Below are 18260 nucleotides of genomic sequence, written 5' to 3' on the forward strand. Positions count from 1 at the left end.
TAATAATGAGTGGGGCAATATGGTACCTACCAAAACCGTGTTATTGTGGAGTCATTTTACATGTAATGGGAGAATCAGTTCAGTGACAAAAACAAAATTACAGACTGACATATGTTTTCTACAAAACATTATATAAAATTACATCATTTTATATGTTTATGGCCTTTTATCCAATGCTATGTAATTTTGTGTAAAAATATGCAGAACCCATTTTGTTCCTAAATTAATAAAATGATACGCAGACAAAGTTTAGATAAAATGTGTTTTATTATAACAATGTGAGGAATTAATGTGACCTTGTCTTCTCATTGAATGTGTACTGTCTCTGCTATGTAACACTGTATTTTTTGTGTCTTATTTACAAAAAATAAAAATATTCTTTGACAGGATTTGAGGTTTCAATAAACAAGGTAGCCAATCAAACCAAGGCAAGCTACAGGTATCTTTTTTTAAATCTAGCATAAAAACAATCTCCTAACAGCCACATTCACTATAAAAGGAAATGTATTACAAACAAGCTGATGAATAAACCAAGTAGTGGTGAATGATGAAGCAATTGAATGGAAATGTTTGAACAAAAATCACAGTCCTTTTTACAGAACACGCAGGGTGATAGATTCTGCATCACCTTTGAATTATAGCTTCTTGATGCTCTTCTTTCTGTTCAAAGAATAACATAACACATTTGGTAAGTACTGGCATAATGCTAAGATTATTAAAAAATGACACGGTTCCAAAAGTGAGCATTCATATAACAGCATTGTTTTACTAATGCTCACTTCTAAACATCTTTAATTCCACTGTGTTAGTAAAGACTACACAGAATAACAATACAAACTTTTCTGTCATAGAACAATGCAGCACATATGTTCAAATACTATTTTCTGTTCTAATTCCAAAAAATGATCACAATTAATTCGGGACTGATTATTCATTTGGGACAAAGACTCACAATTAATACATGATGTTGAAATAATTTGAAATTTTACAATTACATTAGTAATCAATGTATGCAAATCTTTGTCAAGATTTTCAATTAATTAATAATAAGCATTACTAAAGTGCTGGCGTGGTTAAAAGTAAAGGAACATTTAACTGAAGATGATTTTAGCATCACAGAATGCTTGTAAATTACATTAAAAGTATGCATATCATCAAGATGGAGATTTACTAACAATACAAATAATTGGATCATTAAGCTATGTTCATATCTTGAAGTGTCTCATTTCTTTCATGAAAGCATCAAATACCAGAAACAGTAAAGGTTAATGGTTCCTGCGTTAGTGCCCCGAGTTGTCTAAGGGACCTCACCCCAATTTACTGAAAAAATGGTAGAAGACATGATGGAGATATAAGGAAGTAATCCTTTCCTGAAGTGCACATTTTACAGAACTAAGCTGTGATTTTTTGTCTATAAATATAGAGAATGGCAAGGTACATAACCTCATTTGTATTGCTGTCTCGCTAGGCAGCATTGTATGCCATATCTTTCCATCCACTTTAGGCTCTGTGATTGGCTGTCTTTGTCATCGGTTGTCAATGTTCTACTTTCGATTTGCTGCTATGCTCACTACTGGATTTTTGACCCACCATTGGAGAATAGCTCGATCTCCGATGCCTTTACAGAAGTGAAAGTGTATCCTTACACAGGTGTCATGCTGGGACAATTTTCTTTCTTCTTGCATTGGAGCGCAGATTGCTTTTTTCAATTATTACATTTACTGCATTTGTTCTCATTCCAAAGTATATGTTACACAATTTTGAATTTCAAATTTATGGAGATGATGTTGTGGTGAAAAGGGGATTAAAACCAAAGTTTTCAGGATTGAAATGTGCTCCGAAGTCCCTGGACCATGCTGGTTGCCATTCATATGTTTACTGTGTTCACTTACGACAAGATCATTAACATTGCACATAGGCACAGCAACGCCATTAATTTAGCTCGGTATGAAGAGCAGTACTCTTTATGTTTATGTTCTTGTTTTGAGTGCCTCGTATTAGCTAGGCTGTGTATGTCTGTCCCAGTTCCCACCTCCCCATCAAAGGTGCGCATAGCCGTTGCAAATAGACAAATCCCTGCTATATGGAGCATTAGCTGCGTCTACGAATGGACACTTCAGCAGGGCCAAACAGTGCCCAAATAAGCTCTTCAATATGTTTTTCATGGCAGTCAACTGAATATATCCTAACCCAGATCAATGAATCTAGATTTGAAATATTTGCCATTCACCTCTTCTGCAAAATCAATGCCACCAGGACCCAGACAATAAACTCACTCCTTCTCTGAACACTATGCCAACTTACTCTAGCGAATCACACACATCTAAATGGTGTGACTTCACGGGTATAACTGCCTACTCAGTTAAGAAAGTGGTTGCTGGAAACAGACCTGCGCTTGACTTAGACAATATTATTACTATACATATTGAAAGCACATACACGGAGGGCCTCCCAGCGATAACATTATAAATGCCTCCATTGAACAAAATGCAGTTCCCGGTCTTATAATAAAAGGGCATGTTCATCCATTACTAAAGAAACTGGATTTAGGATAATCACTAGATGCCCATGACTTGCCAATTTGCATGCAACATGTGTTGTGATTCATCCTAAAGAATGCATTGACAGAGTGCATATCTTGACCCCTTTCCTGTCTAGCTTTTGGTTTTAGAAAGGTTGATGACACCCTTAATGGCTTTTTGACCATATCCCATATCTTCCGCTGCTACTCAAAAAATTCCCCTGACAATACTACATGATGTGTGTAAAAAGGACAGTTCCTCATCTGAGCTCTTTACAAAACCCTTTGCAGTTCCATGAGGCTCAAATCTGAACCCCTATTTTTCAATCAACACGTTGAGCCTTTGGATGAACCTCAACATAAACTTGCAGTATTGATCCACAAATACATGTATAACATTCTGTTATATCTGAAATGATATAGAATGAATAATATCCATAATTTAACGACACATATATATCTACGGTTCAATCATGGATATGATATATGACTCTGAACCCAGAAAAAACAAACTTTCTGATCCTCTCTTCTAAATCTAGTATCCAACGTCTTCCAGAATGAATAGCCATTCTGAATAAGATAGGCATCTCTCCAAAGATAGTTACTACAACTAAACCTCTTGGCATCACTCTTGACTCAAAACTTGAATTAGAAGGACATTACATTCTTTGGCTAAGTCTGGTAACAACCACCTGAGGAGCATTAGGAAAACAGACGTTTCCAGCGAATAGCAGACAAGAAGGCCATTGTAAATCAAGTGTGATTGTATTTATTTAACATTATCTCCAATATATTTGATATCCTGTTGTGAAGTGCCATGCCGCTAAGAATGGGGTTTAGACAGTATTATACCATGCTCTACATAAAAGCAACCTAAATAAAAACAAAACAGAAAGTATTACTGTTTTCATGACTCAGAAAATGCTGTGTACTAGAAAACAGACTTAACACCAGTATTAAGTACTGTGTAGTCGGACTGATTACATATGACCATCCTAAGAAAATGAAGAGTACAAATGTCAATAAGGAGCCTGGATTTACTTCACCAACACATGATTTTAGTCGCTGATTTGTTTTAGCGTATCAGCATGTTTTTTATGATCCTCATCAGTAACAAGAAATACATCCCCTTATTTAACTCACGATTAATAAGCGTTGTTGGATTTCTTACTGTGAATGTGGATTTCTACAGCATCAGCTGCTGCTGGGGCTTGGTTGCAGATGGTTGAATAAAGCTGTTTTCGACTTACCTGAGAGTCCTCTTCATTTCACTGCCAATAAGATGCCACCAGCACCAACCCTATCCTGTTGAATCGTATTGGATTTCATGGAGGTTAAATTCTTTGGGGAGAATTTCATAGCAGCTGTCCATGTTGTGCCTCCGTGGTTTTAAGCTGCGACATCCTACCACTGAGTGCTTTCTCCTGACCCTTATTTTCTTGTTTGTGGTAATCATCTGGTATTGGCAATCAGTGGGTAGTTGCATGCACATCTCATCTCAAAACAGGTCTACACATTTTCCATACAAGTCCCACTGCCTGTAGATAGTGGAATGTGTGACATTTTATAGTGGCTATTTTGAAGGGTTGATGACGTTACTAGTGGCCCTCTTAAGAATTGGGAAGTTCTCCATTACTCATCGTCGGAGGGCATGTGAAGTATGATCATTGATTTTACTTTGTCTGCAATGTCAGTGACAGGCACCCCTGTACCAACAAATGAAAGTTTGCATTTCAAGACTCCACTTGTGGTGACAGACACTTCTCTCTAACCAATCAAGACTGTACTTTAAGTCTGCACACTTTAACAACAAACACAGTTTGTGAGCACGTCTGGTAACTGGACATAATTTGTGACAGACACACCAAAATTGATATATTCTTCTTCTGTGAGCGCAGCATCTCACCCACACAGGGCCACACCAAATAGAGGCTCCTCCACAATTTTTTCCTGTTCTAAGCACCTCCCCACTAAATTTTGAACAGGGAAGCCTTTGAGGCTTATTTAAAAGCAATTGATGGACACACTTTGTCTAGAAGTTAGATGTATCTTGAAAACAAATTTTTTCGAAGTAGTCATTGTCCGCACTGCTATGGGTGAGGATGGTGACACTATGGATGTTGTAGCCACATGCTTTTTTAAAATCAGACACCACAAGTTGGTTAGTGTTCGCTATTTCGAGATTCCTGCTATTTGCCGGGTGGAAGAGGTCAAAATGTGCTAACTTGTCTCTGAACATTGTTGTGCCTATTTAGCTCAACCTGTTTTTATGATTGATCCTGCTCACTATATTTTCATGGGACTTATAACTTTGAATTTTAATGGATATTTTAATCAACATTCTTTTAATGCAATATTACTTGTTTTTATTCTGATGTATTGTTTTTATGATGAGAATGATCATACTTTTGATTGAATAAATCTATAGGTGAATACTCACCGATGATGAATTTGTGGACACATGCAATTATTGGGATTTTAAAACTGAAAATATTTGTGACCAACTGATGAAGAGGATCAATAATATGAACATTCAGGAAAGACTTATCAACAGAGGGTCTAGATTTGCAAACTGCATTTGCGTTAGTGAGACGCATTTAGTATTCTGAACTGTGTATGAAGGAAATTAACAGTAATGCCAGATCAGGCAAGATTAAGGAAAGTTCAAAATAGCCTCAAAGACAGTAAGCAAAAGTCGAAAGTGAAAAATAGTTCTAACATTAAATCCGGTCGTGAAAACAATGATCTGTTTTGTTTGCGCTCTGGAAGTAAATCCCACTTAGGCAATTGGACATTTGTAGCAGCTGGCAATCAAAATAGTTTTAAGTGTGCTAAAAAGGTATTCTTGCATGTGTGCACACCAGGATTAAACCCTCGTAGTTCACAGGTTGTTAAGTCAATTGAATATGATGGTAACTCTCAGCATGATAATAATTGTATCCTAATGTTGTCTTCCGTTGAACTAGGTTGGGGTAAAGTAGTTGAAATATCTTCTATAAATGGTCTTTGTTAAACGTCCCCTGCCACTCCAATGTGAAATCACAGTAAATAGTAAAGTGATCACATTTATGGTGGACTTAGGGTTCTTTTTTCACATTAATTAATACAAATTATTTCCTTAAGTTTGAAGATACACAATTATACAAATCTCATATTCGAAATTTTGCATATGGTGGAGTAGAGGAAGATTTCTTGTCACATTAGAATTTGAGGATAGTTCCACCATGTGACCTGTATATGTTGTTAAAGATGGTTATAACCTGTTAGCAGGAACAAATAAGGTGAACTAAATATTGTACTGGGCTCAAATCATCCAGAAATGTTGGTGTCAAGACAGGATTTTTGTCCCACACATTTTTTGAGATTTTCAAAGAAAAGTTGGGCAAATTGAAAGGTTTCCAAAATTGTATTGTATTAAAAGACAATGCTCAGGCAGTCGTACATTATCCACACAGGGTGCCCTTGGGTTTATGTAGTAAATTAAGAACTGGAAACACTGTGCTTTGGGAATAACAACCTTTATAAGGTTCGCAATGCTCTGTTCCTTTGGTATTGGTGAGCAAATCAGATAAATCATTAAGATTGTTTAGGTTTAAGGGATCTTAGTTCCAGTACTTGGATTAATCGCTAACCATTACCCAATATAAACAAGATGTTAACAACACCCAAGAGAGCAGTGTTTTTTACATCTTTAGATATGTCTGCGGCCTAAAATTAGGTTGAGTTGTGTCAGGAGTGGAAACAGCATGACAGATGTAGGACATCATGTGTCTAGAAGAGGTGTCAAACCCAAAATCAAGATCTTGAAAGCGATATAAAGAACACCTAAACCCACAGATAAGGATCAGCTCTAATCTTGCCTGGATTTAGTGGAGTATTAAGCCATGTTCATGGGAAATTTTGCTGGTGAGCCAACATATTTTTGCAACCTAATCAAGAAAAACACAAAATATGTGTGGGAGGAAGAGTATCATGAAGAGTTTGAATCAATCAAATGTGAAAGTGTGTCTACTCACCCTCTCAAAGGTTTTAACAACGGTGATTTTCTTTATTATTTCCACTGATGAAAGCACCATGAGCCTAGTTGCTGTACTAATGCAAAGAAGAAGTAATGGTTGTGAGGAAGAGGTTTGAGAGGTCTGAAGGCCACATATTCCACTGTAGAAAGGGAGGCTCTTGGCTTGTGGTGGGGAGTTGCATATTTTAGCAAGTTTGTGTAGGGCAATAGGTTTGTATTGAGAGCAGGCCACAGATCATTGGTGGACTTGTTGATGATTGGAGGAGGACGATTGCCGTTGAAAGTGTTTGAGTCTAAGAAAGAAAGGAATAAGGATCTTGAAATAGCTTGTGTTATAAGTTCTACTGATGTTGCCATGAATGGGGCTATGTCTGATGTGGCGTGGATAGGAGCATTAGCAGGTGGCAGTGAAATACAAGACGTTATAAATGTTGTTACCAGTAATTGAAATGAGACCAAAAACATTGAGAAGAAGTGAATCCCTTATGAAAAAAGAGCATCTGAGGAGTTAACTACTGTAGAGGGTATTGTGCGAAGATGTGTCGAGTCTTTGTAGCAAAGTGTTGAATTTGGCTCAGGACAGTCATACGATGAAGCTCAGAGTGAAAAAATATTTTCGGGTATAGACATCGCAGTGGAGTATTTTATGCTGGATTGTTGCACATGCGTCCTCAGTCACAAAACTCCAGTGGCATGCCTCAGTCTCATCACCATCACTCTGATAGTCACAAATAACTCACCATGGTGTAAATTCACACTTGAAATTTCTGTGCAAACACAAGGAGATGATGGACGGAGTGCTGAAACTTTTCAGACACTCATGACCAGTCAAAGATCTGGGTTGAATCCATCGTTCTTTAGCTCACTTCGCAACCCTCGTTCAGACCCAGCAATAAGCAAAACCGTCTTGAACCTGTTCCTCATGGGAACAGTCCAGCTTTAACTGCCAAGCCAGGTCTTCCCTGGACCTGAAACAAGCATCCTGGGACCTGTTTCGGGGTAACACCCCTCATCGGCCGGGCTACCTTTAATCCAGTGGCAAAGTGAGCAAGGCACCCACGTCGGGCGAACAAAGCAAACACAAGGACATGATGGATGGAGTGCTGAAACTGTTCAGATACTCACTCCCAGTTACAGAGCTGGGTTGATCATTGTTCTTTAGCTTACTCAGCCACCCCAGTTCAGACGCTGCCATCTGCAAAACAGTCTTGACCGTGTTCCTCATGCGAACAGCCCTGTCTAAACTGCCAAGCCAGGTCTTCCCTGGACTGGAAACAAGCATCCTGGGTCTGGTTTTGGGGTAACATCCCTCAAAACCGGCTAGCTTGAATGTAGTGGCAAAGTGAGCAAGTGACCCACGTCTGGGAATACCCTGCCAACTTAGGGCATTGAGGGTCTCACTGCTAAAGGTGCTGCCGTAGCATAAACACTTTTGTCTATTTCCTAAATAGTCAGAGTAGACTATTAAATAAAGCCTACTAGTAAGCATTCCCTGGATGTGGCCACCAGTGAATGGGGAATAACCCAGACCACATTACAAGGAAGAAGGTGGAACAGGGATTTGCCAGATAAAAAGACTAGAGCCCTGACCATAAGGGGACTGAGTTATTGTTCATCAATGTCCTGAAACGTCTTTGAATGCATAGTTAGAAATGAAAGACTTCTTTTTAATATAGAAAAGTGTCTGACTGGACATGCATTTATTAATGAGTGAGTGAGCTTTGAGTCATGAGTCATGTTTACTCACTTGTATCTAAACTTTCCCCCTGAGACCGCCTTTGATTGCTCTTCCACTGCTACCACTGAGAGTTAAGTGCAAAAATTGTACTTTGCTCACTTGCTTGAGTATCATAGCAGGTTGGCCCCAGGCCATCTAGAGAAAAAAGTCTCAACCTTCTATGCCGATGACACCCAGCTGATCCTCTCCCTCACTAACGAACACACAACTGCCAGACCAACTTCTAGAGTGGAATGAAGGCCGTCGCCACCTTAAGGCCTTGAGGCAGCTGAAAGACAACTGCCTCAAGCTCAAAATTGACAAGATCGAAGTACTCATCCTGGGTCCCACCCCTTCAGCTTGGGGCAACTCCTGGTGGCCAGCCGATCTGGGACACCTTCCCCTCTATGAACCTTGGCATCATACTAAACTCATTGCTCTCAATGACCTGCCAAATCAATTCAGTTTCCTCAGCCTGCTTCTACACACACCCCCTGCTTCCAAAGACATTCAGATTGATCCCAACAGAATACAGAAAGACTGCCACCCAAGACTTATCACCAGCAGACTTGACAACGGCAACGCACTCAATGAGGGCACCACCCAGAAACAGCTCAAGAAACTACAGAACGTTCAAAATTCTGCCGCCAGACTGATCTTCCAACAACTCTACTTGCTCCCAGTGAACAAGAGAATCACCTTCAAGTGCCTCACACATGCCTACAAAACTCTCCACAACATAGTACCAGCATACCTGAACCTAAGCCTCGCATTCCATATATACGCCGGCCAACTCTGTTCCACCCATCACACTTTTGCCTCCGTGCCCAGGATTCACAAGACCAGAACCAGATGAAGTTCCTTCTCCTACCTCACCGGTAAGATCTGGAAGACCCTGACCTCCACCTCAGGCAAACCGCATCGCTGACCCAATTCAAGAAGGACCTCAAGACCTGGCTCTTCAAATGATCCTCCACACCCAGAAGGACCAGCAGCCCCCCAAGCGGGTGAGTAGTTGCACTTTACAAACCCCTGATTGATTGATTGATTGATTGATTGAACCACCATAGTTGGGCCCAGTAGCTCCAATGTACCCCTTGGCCCTCTGAAGGGGTTCCAATAATTGATAGCAAGTGTTGGGGCGTCTACCCTTTAGGATTCTGAATACAGAGGTGGGTGGCATTGACCATTTCCAATCTGTGCTAGCAAAGCAATAAGTCAATTTTTTCTTCTACAAAGAAGTTCGAAACGCATATGCAATGGGGAAAAGAGGGTTGGGAATTAATCTCACATCAATGTCCATTAATCAGATGAAGGATTAATGTAGGGACAGGGGGTGGAAGATTCCCAGGAGTAAGGACAGAGAGGTCCTTGCTAATTTCAGGAGGGGTGAGATACTGTGTGAAAGGGATGAGGCTGTAGTTGACTTTAGATAAACAACCATGGTGGGAACCCAGGAAGAGAGCCCTGTGGAGTCAGGCTCTGGGCTCCCTTTAACCAGATATATCTTAGACACATGCAGAGGAGAAACAGAAGGAAAAGGAAAGTGAACTGGAAAAGGATAAAAAAAGTCATAGAGAGCGAGGAACTTAAGATGGCAGAAATGAAAACTCCATCTGGGATAAATCCATCTGGAATAGGCCCATCTGGGATCAGTGACTCTATATCCAGTTCAGGCCAAGTTGTGGCCAAGGTTCCAAAAGATCTTGTGTATGCGTATGTTGAAGGGCAGTATATTTTGGAATGGTTTATGTGCTTGTAAGGCGCATGCCTCAAATGAAGTATCTAAGGCAGCTGCCTTCAATGGGTGCATGCCACTGGAAGGGACACTGATCATTGGGGGGAAGCCTGTGACAGGCCAGATGGCCTATGAGCGAATGAAGGAAGCTCTCAGGTAGTTTGGGCTGAAGCCAGCATAATGCCTGAAGAGATTCCATGACTGCAAGTGAGTGGATGGTGTTCCATTTGATTTTGGATTTATGTGGTATTGTATGATTGGAACAAGTGTGTAAGTGTGATGGAGGCCATGGATTTTCAGTTCCTTAACAGGTTGATAGTGACAGAGCAATTCAAGAAGTAGTGCTCTACACCACTTAAGCAGTATCTGTGTGATCGGACAGAGAGGGATCCAACAAAAATGTGCATTATTAGCTGTTAAGTGATTGGCTAAAAGGGTTCACAAAGGCTGGAGCAGCACAGTTCTAAGCTGAATGGGGGAAGAACACTCTACAGAATGTTACAAACTGGATGGTAAAGGCCAGGGTAATTTTCATGGGATTCGAGCAGGGCCAGGTAAATATGGTAATGGTGTATCCTGGAAAGAGCATCCTAAGAAGGGGAGTCAAGGAAGCCCTTCCAAGTCCATGTTGGTGACTATTTTTAAGTGCCACAAGGTGGGACATTTTAAAAGAGATTGTCAAGAGAAGGAACTTGACCCAGTGACATCTGTGATAGCAAGCATGTTACATGTGGGTGAAGATACCAGCGAGTGACCGGTTGAGCTTAACCTACTAGCTATGGACAATGGAGAATGGAGAACGAGACCCAGATGCTCTGAAGCACATTCATCCTAACAAAATGAGATTTCTGCAGGAAGTAATTATCAATGGAAGGAAAGGGTCTGTCCTGAGGGCTACATACGCCTACCGCCCTATAGTTGTGAGGGAGTATCCTAAGTCTGAAGTGATACTCCCGGGAACCCAGGATACAGGTATGGCAGCTAGTTGAGAGGACATGCAGTATCTGCTTGCCAGGGTTGAGATTGAGCTCAAAAGGCAAGTTGGCCATGGTTGATGATGGTGTATGAGAAAAGCAAGGAGCTGGATGTCTCCTGGGCAATAATTTGATTGTACTCCTAGAAATGGCAGGATGCACTCCGATTTGCTCCAATGACTTAAATCAATTTAATCATGCTCAGAGGTGATAGATGATTTGCTGTGCAAAACGCCCAATCTCGTGCTATGTCCTAGCACGTGAAGAATTTGTAAAACAAGAAAGCTGGACCCTAGGTAGGTATCCATTCCCGAGATGCACTACCTTGATAGGGAATTTCAGGTACTAAACAATTTGGACTTTGTTCTAACTGAATGAATGAAATAATGAATGAAATAAAATTTATACTGCGCAACTAAAACCCGAAGGCATCAAGGCGCCTAACAAAACAAATCAAAAACAGAAAGGCAGAACACAACTACAAATATGCCTTTGCGAAAAGCCGGGTTTTCAGAGCCTTTCTAAATGACTGCATGGTGGGAAGGGACTTAAGTTCCACCGGGAGAGTATTCCACGACTTAGATGCTAGAGTGGAAAAAGCTTTGCCCCCCCATTTAGCTCTACGGGTGCGTGGAACTGATAACAAGAATTTATTGGTGGAGTGCAAGTTCCTAGAGGGGCTATAGAGGGACAGGATGGACCCAATCCCAGTAGAACTGCCCCTGGCCAAGGCCCCGTAGGTGATGCACAGGGTTTTAAAAATAATCCGATCTTCAATGGGGAGCCAGTGTAGCGATTTTCTGGCGGAGGTGGCCGATGCACGTCTGGGCAGATCTAATATAAATTTGGCCGCCGCGTTCTGGACCACCTGCAAGCGCTGCAGCAGACCCTTATTTAGTCCCACATACAGCGCATTGCAATAGTCCAGACGGGAGCCAATGAGTGCGACCACAACTTGTTTTCTCGCCTGCTGAGAGAGATAGTGTCTAATTTTCCTCAGTACATAGATTATACCCCAGCAGGTTGAAACTGTTCTATTGACCTGTTGACGCATGCTGAGGGTAGGGTCAATCAGAACTCATAGATTTTTGGCCAAAGTGACAGGGACAGGACAAGCACCCAGTGAGTCCGGCCAACAGTTCGCCGACCATATCTCTTCCTTTCCTTCGAACACCATGACCTCCGTCTTCTCCCCGTTTAGTTTCAATGAATTGTGAATCATCCATTGAGCGACTGCCTCCATACAAGATCTAAAATTGGAGGCAGTCGTGCTGGCCGGCTGGGAGAGAGAGACGAGGATCTGGGTGTTATCGGCATAGGAAACTACCTCCGTCCCGAAAGATCTAATGAGTCTGGCAAGTGGGGTCACAGAGATGTTGAAAAGGGTCGGACTTAGTGCCGACCCCTGAGGGACCCCACAATGCACAGACAGGGATGGAGATAGGAAATCCCCCAACTTCACCCTCTGCTCTCTCTGGTCAAGGAAAGAGGTCAGCAAATGCAGGGCAGACCCCTCAACCCCAATCTCCCTCAGGCGAGATGTTAAAACCGAGGGAGAGAGGGTGTCAAAGGCAGCAGTGAGGTCTAGCAGGATCAGGAAGGTGGTCAGGCCCCTATCAACACGGGTGCGGATGTTATCCAGCACTATGGTAAGGGCCGACTCGGTGCTATGTTCCCTCCTGAAACCATGCTGAGAGTAATCCAGCTGACCTGAACTTTCCATGAAGCCCGCGAGATGCTTATTCAGATGGATTTCAAGCATCTTCGCAGGAGCAGGGAGCAGTGAGATCGGGCGGAAGTTCTTTAATACCCCAGGGTCGAGAGATGGTTTCTTAAGCAAAGGCTTTACCACTTCCCTCTTCCATTGCTGAGTAAAACAAAAGTTATTTTAATATAACCTTGTGTGGAGTCTCTTTTGTGGTGTGCCTAGTATGTTGTTGCTGTCGTGCGCTGACGCAAATGCTTTACACATCGCCTCCGAGTTTAGCCTAGACTGCCCGCGCCATGCTTGCGCATGGGGTAGCATGGCGTAGCATGGCGTAGCATGGGGTTATCGAACCAATCATGGAGAAAACCAAAAAGTAGAACACAGAGAAGCAGGGCTACTGCAATAAAGGTAACTCCACGAACCCAGAATGAAGTTAAGGAGCTCCAGAAAATAGTAGGTAACCTGGTACAAGTCTCGTCGAAACTCTCACAGACAATTGAAAAAATATGGGAGATGACGGTAGGGACCCACACTAAAGTCTCACATATCCAGAATGTTGTACTCAGGCTCAACAGACCAAACAGAACCGATCCTTTACCAAATGCAGAAGCCTTGGCCTTACTCAGATCCTATGAACAACCGGTCCATGGAAGAGAGGAGAGCATCAAATTAGTACCCATTGACTCCAATAGATTGCCCAGAAAGAACGACAGGAAAGCTATCCTCAACAACCTACAACACGTCCAGAGTACATCAACTGAATCTGAACTTGGCAGCGGCCCGAACTCACACGAACCCCTGAAATGCCTGTTATTAAACTGTCGTTCGGCAACGAAACATGCATCCGACATAGCTGCTCTCATGATTAACAAACAAATCGACCTGGCCTTCCTTACTGAAACTTGGCTCAGGGAATCATCTTCACCTAAGTTAGATCTCCTAGTTCCTCCGCAATATAACATTGTCAGACTCGACAGACCTAAGAAAGTGGGAGGAGGGATAGCGTGCATCCACAGGTCTGAGATCGAGGTCAGCCAATTCCAATCTGACCCCCTAGAGTCTTGTGAATACCTGGGTCTTAATATAAGATCAGCAAACAACCAAAGATGCAACATACATGCGTTCTACCACCCTCCTGGAGATAACGCAAAGTTCTCAGAGCAACTCATGGAGATCATAACAACCAACTCTAACCCTGATGCCCACAACATATTCCTTGGTGACTTTAACCTCCACTGGGAGGACGGCAAGGACAAACTAGTTAACTCACTTAAAGACTTCCTCATCGAGCTAAACCTTACACAAGCTTGCTCACTTCCCACTCACTCACAAGGAGGGACCCTAGACTGGATTATCTCAAGGAATAAAGAGACTTCAATACTATCTATTGACCCGTGTGACTGGTCCGACCATCACGCCATAACCTTTGCGATAACCACAATGAAAAAGGGCAAGACCATACAACCCCGCAAGGCCAAAAAACTGGTCCGAGACACAAAAGAGGCTAACATTGAACTATTGGTGGAAAGGTGTGAGAAAACCCTGAAGCCACCCAACAACAGTCTGAATGTCAGTGAGTTAACTGAGCACTACTTAACCTCAATAGGAAATATCGTCAATGACACCATGCCACAGACACTGAAAAGAGTATCCGAGAAACCTAAAAATCCTTGGTTCAGTGAGTCATTAAATGAGGACAGGCGCAAACTGAGAATGGTCGAAAGGAAATGGAGACAACATCCCTCCTCTCCCGAGCTGATAACCCTCAGGAATACCAGAAGCCAATATAACAAGAAGATACTAAAAACCAAAAAAGATTTTATAAAAGCCGAACTTGACAATGCCTCGAACAGACCTCGGAAACTCTTTGAGATCTTAAAACAACAGTCGAATAAGCTAGCTAAAACAGTTCACGAGAATCCAAAAACTCCCTTAAGTTGTGAGGAATTCTCTACATTCTTCACGGAGAAAACCAAACTGCTTGAAGAGGAACTCGCAACTGCTGCAATGAATATCGCGACCCTTACCTCACCTACAAAAAAGACCAAGGAGCCAAAAGAGAGTTCACAAACAAAAAATAAGGCAAAGTGGGACACATTCGAACTTTATGACCAAGATAAGATCACCAAAACGCTAATGGAAATCAGACCGAACACCCACTATCAAGACCCTCTACCGGCAAAGTGCGTAAGAACAATTAGCCATACCCTAGTTCCGATGTGGACTGAGATAATAAATGCCTCACTGACCCAAGGGACTCTACCCGACTGCCTAAAAACAGGGCAGGTTGTGCCCATCATCAAAAAACCTACAGCAGATGCAAATGACCCGAACAACTACCGACCAGTGACCAACATACCTTTATTAGCCAAAATCATTGAGAAATGCGTACAAGGTCAACTGAGCCAACACATCGCTAAGTTCTCACTACTAGATGACTGCCAATCTGGATTCCGAGCTGGGCACAGTACTGAAACTGCGATCCTACATATCGTGGACGACGCCCTATTAGCCCTTGATAGAAATCAAGCATGCCTACTGATTCTCCTAGACCTGTCATCTGCATTTGACACAGTAAATCATGAAATGCTGATGAACAGGCTACAAGAAAGGATGGGCCTGTCGGGTATGGTGCTGAATTGGTTTAGATCCTTCTTGCAGAACAGGACTCAACGTTTCCTGGTCAATCAAAAGACCTCATCGCCTTGTCCTACTGCCGTCGGGGTCCCACAAGGTTCAACGTTATCCCCAGATCTATTCAACCTATATGTTGAACCTCTCACGGAGATCCTTCGGAGCTCACAGATACCCTATCACATGTACGCAGATGACACGCAGATATACATAAAGATCGCCTCCCGTGCTGACATTGACCTAATGAACAAGACACTAAAGAGAGCCCTACAATGGTTATCCACGAACCATTTGAAACTAAATGCCCATAAAACAGAATTCCTGCTAATTTCATCGACAAAGAACCGTCCCGAGGTTAAGGAACTGACGAAACTGGTGACAGCACTGAACTGCACCCCTACCCTAGTTAAGTCAGCTAAATCACTTGGAATTACCTTGGATGAGAACCTTGACATGAAAGATCACATAAACTCAATGGCCAAAGGTGCCCGCTTCCATCTGAACTATCTAAGAAAACTGAAACCGTACATCTCAAAGACGGACTTAAAGCTGGCTGTACAATCCCTAGTTATTTCAAGGATTGAATACGGTTGCACTACGTTAGCGGGTCTACCCAAAACATCCATAGCACCGCTAAAAGCCTGTCTCAATGCAGCGGCAAGACTGATCACGGGATCGAGGAAATTCGACCGCATAACCCCTCACCTGAAGACACTAAACTGGCTACCCTATGAAGCCAGAATTCAAATGAAGATTGCTTGTATCACCCACAGAGCAGTTCACTTCAACACGCCGAGATACCTTGCCAAGAAAATTAAGCTATCGGGAAGCAACAGACCAACGAGAAGCGCTAAAGAACTGCTACTGAGGCCAGCCTTCTTCCGTAAGAAAAAGACCTACAACCGAGCATTCTCAGGAGCCGCCCCCAGAGTCTGGAATTCACTACCCCCTAACATCAGGAAGATTAAAAACTTGATATTATTTAAACGCGAATTGAAGAACCACATGATGAGCAAATACCTCTCTTAAGAATGAGTACTGATTACCGTTGAGAATATCTTCATCAAAAAGAGACGGCCTTGACTGGACCTTCTTGAACATCAATTATCTGTTAACAGACTGATTTCGTGCTTATACATTGGCCACGCATGTCACTACTACCTAAAATCATGGGGACTCGAAACCCATATCTTTCAGTCAATACGATATACCCTCTACCTCACTTTGCTTTGGTGCCTAGGATCCTGGATATGTGGAAATACTTTCTATGACTTAACGCTATCTACACATGATATTTGCAATGTTATGCTATACAACCCTACCTCACTCCCCTCCCCATACTAATGAGATAGGCTGAAGAACTCTTACTTATAACCCCCCCTACAGCCTATCGCCTCAAACCTTTTACTCATGTTTATCTTATAATCCCCCTTATCCCACGATATTTGCACTGTTTTTGCTATACAACACTACCTCACTCACCTCCTTACACTAATTGTATAGGCTGATGAACTCCTACCTATAACCCCTTTACAGCTTATTGGTTTTGACCTTTATATTCTTGTATACCTATGTTTGAAATGCTACCGTAATGTATGTAATTTATCCTTCTTGTGAAGCGCTCTGATACCCACGGGTCTTGTTCGCGCTATACAAAACTCTATAAATAAATAAATAAATAAATAAATAAGAAGATGCCGTCCCTCATAGCCCTGTTCATAATCTCATCAAGAGGGGGCAGGAGAGATTCCCTGCACTGCTTGAGGATCTTAAGCGGACAGGCATCTAATGGGGAGCCAGACCTAGTTTTATTCAGGAGGTTCTCTAATTTCTGAAGAGAAAGAGGAGGAAAGAAGGCAAGGCGCCCCAAGGAAAAGTTCTCAACAGGAACTGGTGCAGCAACAGAGGGGACAGAGGGCACAGTAATAGAAGTCCTATGCAGCTCTAAGGCTGAATAAATATCTGCGATCTTAGTCTGAAAGAAAAGAGCTATGTTGTTACAAAGTTGCTGAGAGGTAATAACAGGGTCCAGGATCTGCAGGGATGTGAGAGAGTCAACAATCTTGAAGAGCTCTTTCGGGGAGGAGAGTGAGACAGTGAGAGCCGTAAAATATTCCTGGTTCAACCTTATTACCTCTGCCTTATAGCCCCTCAATAAGATCTTATGCGCCTCTTTGTCCCTTAGATCCCAGCTGGTATGCCAGAGACGCTCCTGTCTCCTGACTCCCTGCCTAAGGAGTCTTAGGTGCTCAGAGAACCACGGAGCCGAAGGTTTTTTCCTCGCCGAATAACGCAACCGGGCAGGAGCCAGTTCGTCAAATGCCATAGTAACGGCCTTTTCAAACTGCGAGACCGCCAGATGAACGTCTTCCTCTTGAGAGATGGACATACTGGAAATCCAGGGGGTAAGAGAGCTATTAGAGATATTTTTAAAATTCCTCCGTAATTCCATTTTATTCGGGATCTTTTCGTTCCTGACAACAATCGGACAGGTCATTTCAAACGGTACAGCAAAGTGATCCGACCAAGAGAGGGGAAAGGTGTCCTTTACAGCCAACCTACCATCATTGGAGAAGATCCCATCAAGCGTATGGCCCGCTTGATGGGTGGCACCTCTCACAAGCTGATTCAGCCAACAGGCGGACAGGGCATCCAACAGGGAGAGAGTATCACTAGCCTCCAACTTCTCTAAGTGATAATTCAAATCTCCCAAAATCGGTTAGATGTTCGCGGCCAAAATAGGATTCAAGGATACGCAGCAGTTGTTGTCCGAAATCAGCTCTGGGGCCGGGGGGACGGTATATCAGGATCCCATTAAATGGGATTTCGAAGACGCCCTTTAGAGAGAAGTACAGGGCCTGGAAGTTATCCTGAAGATCCGACAAAGCTAGGGTATGACAATGAAAGCTATCTTTATAGAGGATAGCCAACCCTCCTCCTACCCGGCCTA

At 42.5% G+C, this 18260-nt stretch overlaps 1 protein-coding gene across 1 annotated transcript in view; it reads right to left on the bottom strand.

Annotated features, from left to right (window-relative positions):
• Positions 1-248: 248 nt before the first annotated feature.
• The window catches only part of LOC144762794 (CD109 antigen-like), a 771981-nt gene continuing 753969 nt past the window's right edge, over positions 249-18260 (bottom strand). Inside the window, exon 33 of the mRNA XM_078648064.1 lies at positions 249-660. Coding sequence (XP_078504190.1) covers positions 491-660 — 170 coding nt within the window. The 3' untranslated portion in view covers positions 249-490. The remainder of the gene's footprint in view (positions 661-18260) is intronic.

This window comes from Lissotriton helveticus, chromosome 6, assembly GCF_964261635.1.
Source record: "Lissotriton helveticus chromosome 6, aLisHel1.1, whole genome shotgun sequence".
In the NCBI taxonomy this organism is placed as follows: Eukaryota; Metazoa; Chordata; class Amphibia; order Caudata; family Salamandridae; genus Lissotriton; species Lissotriton helveticus.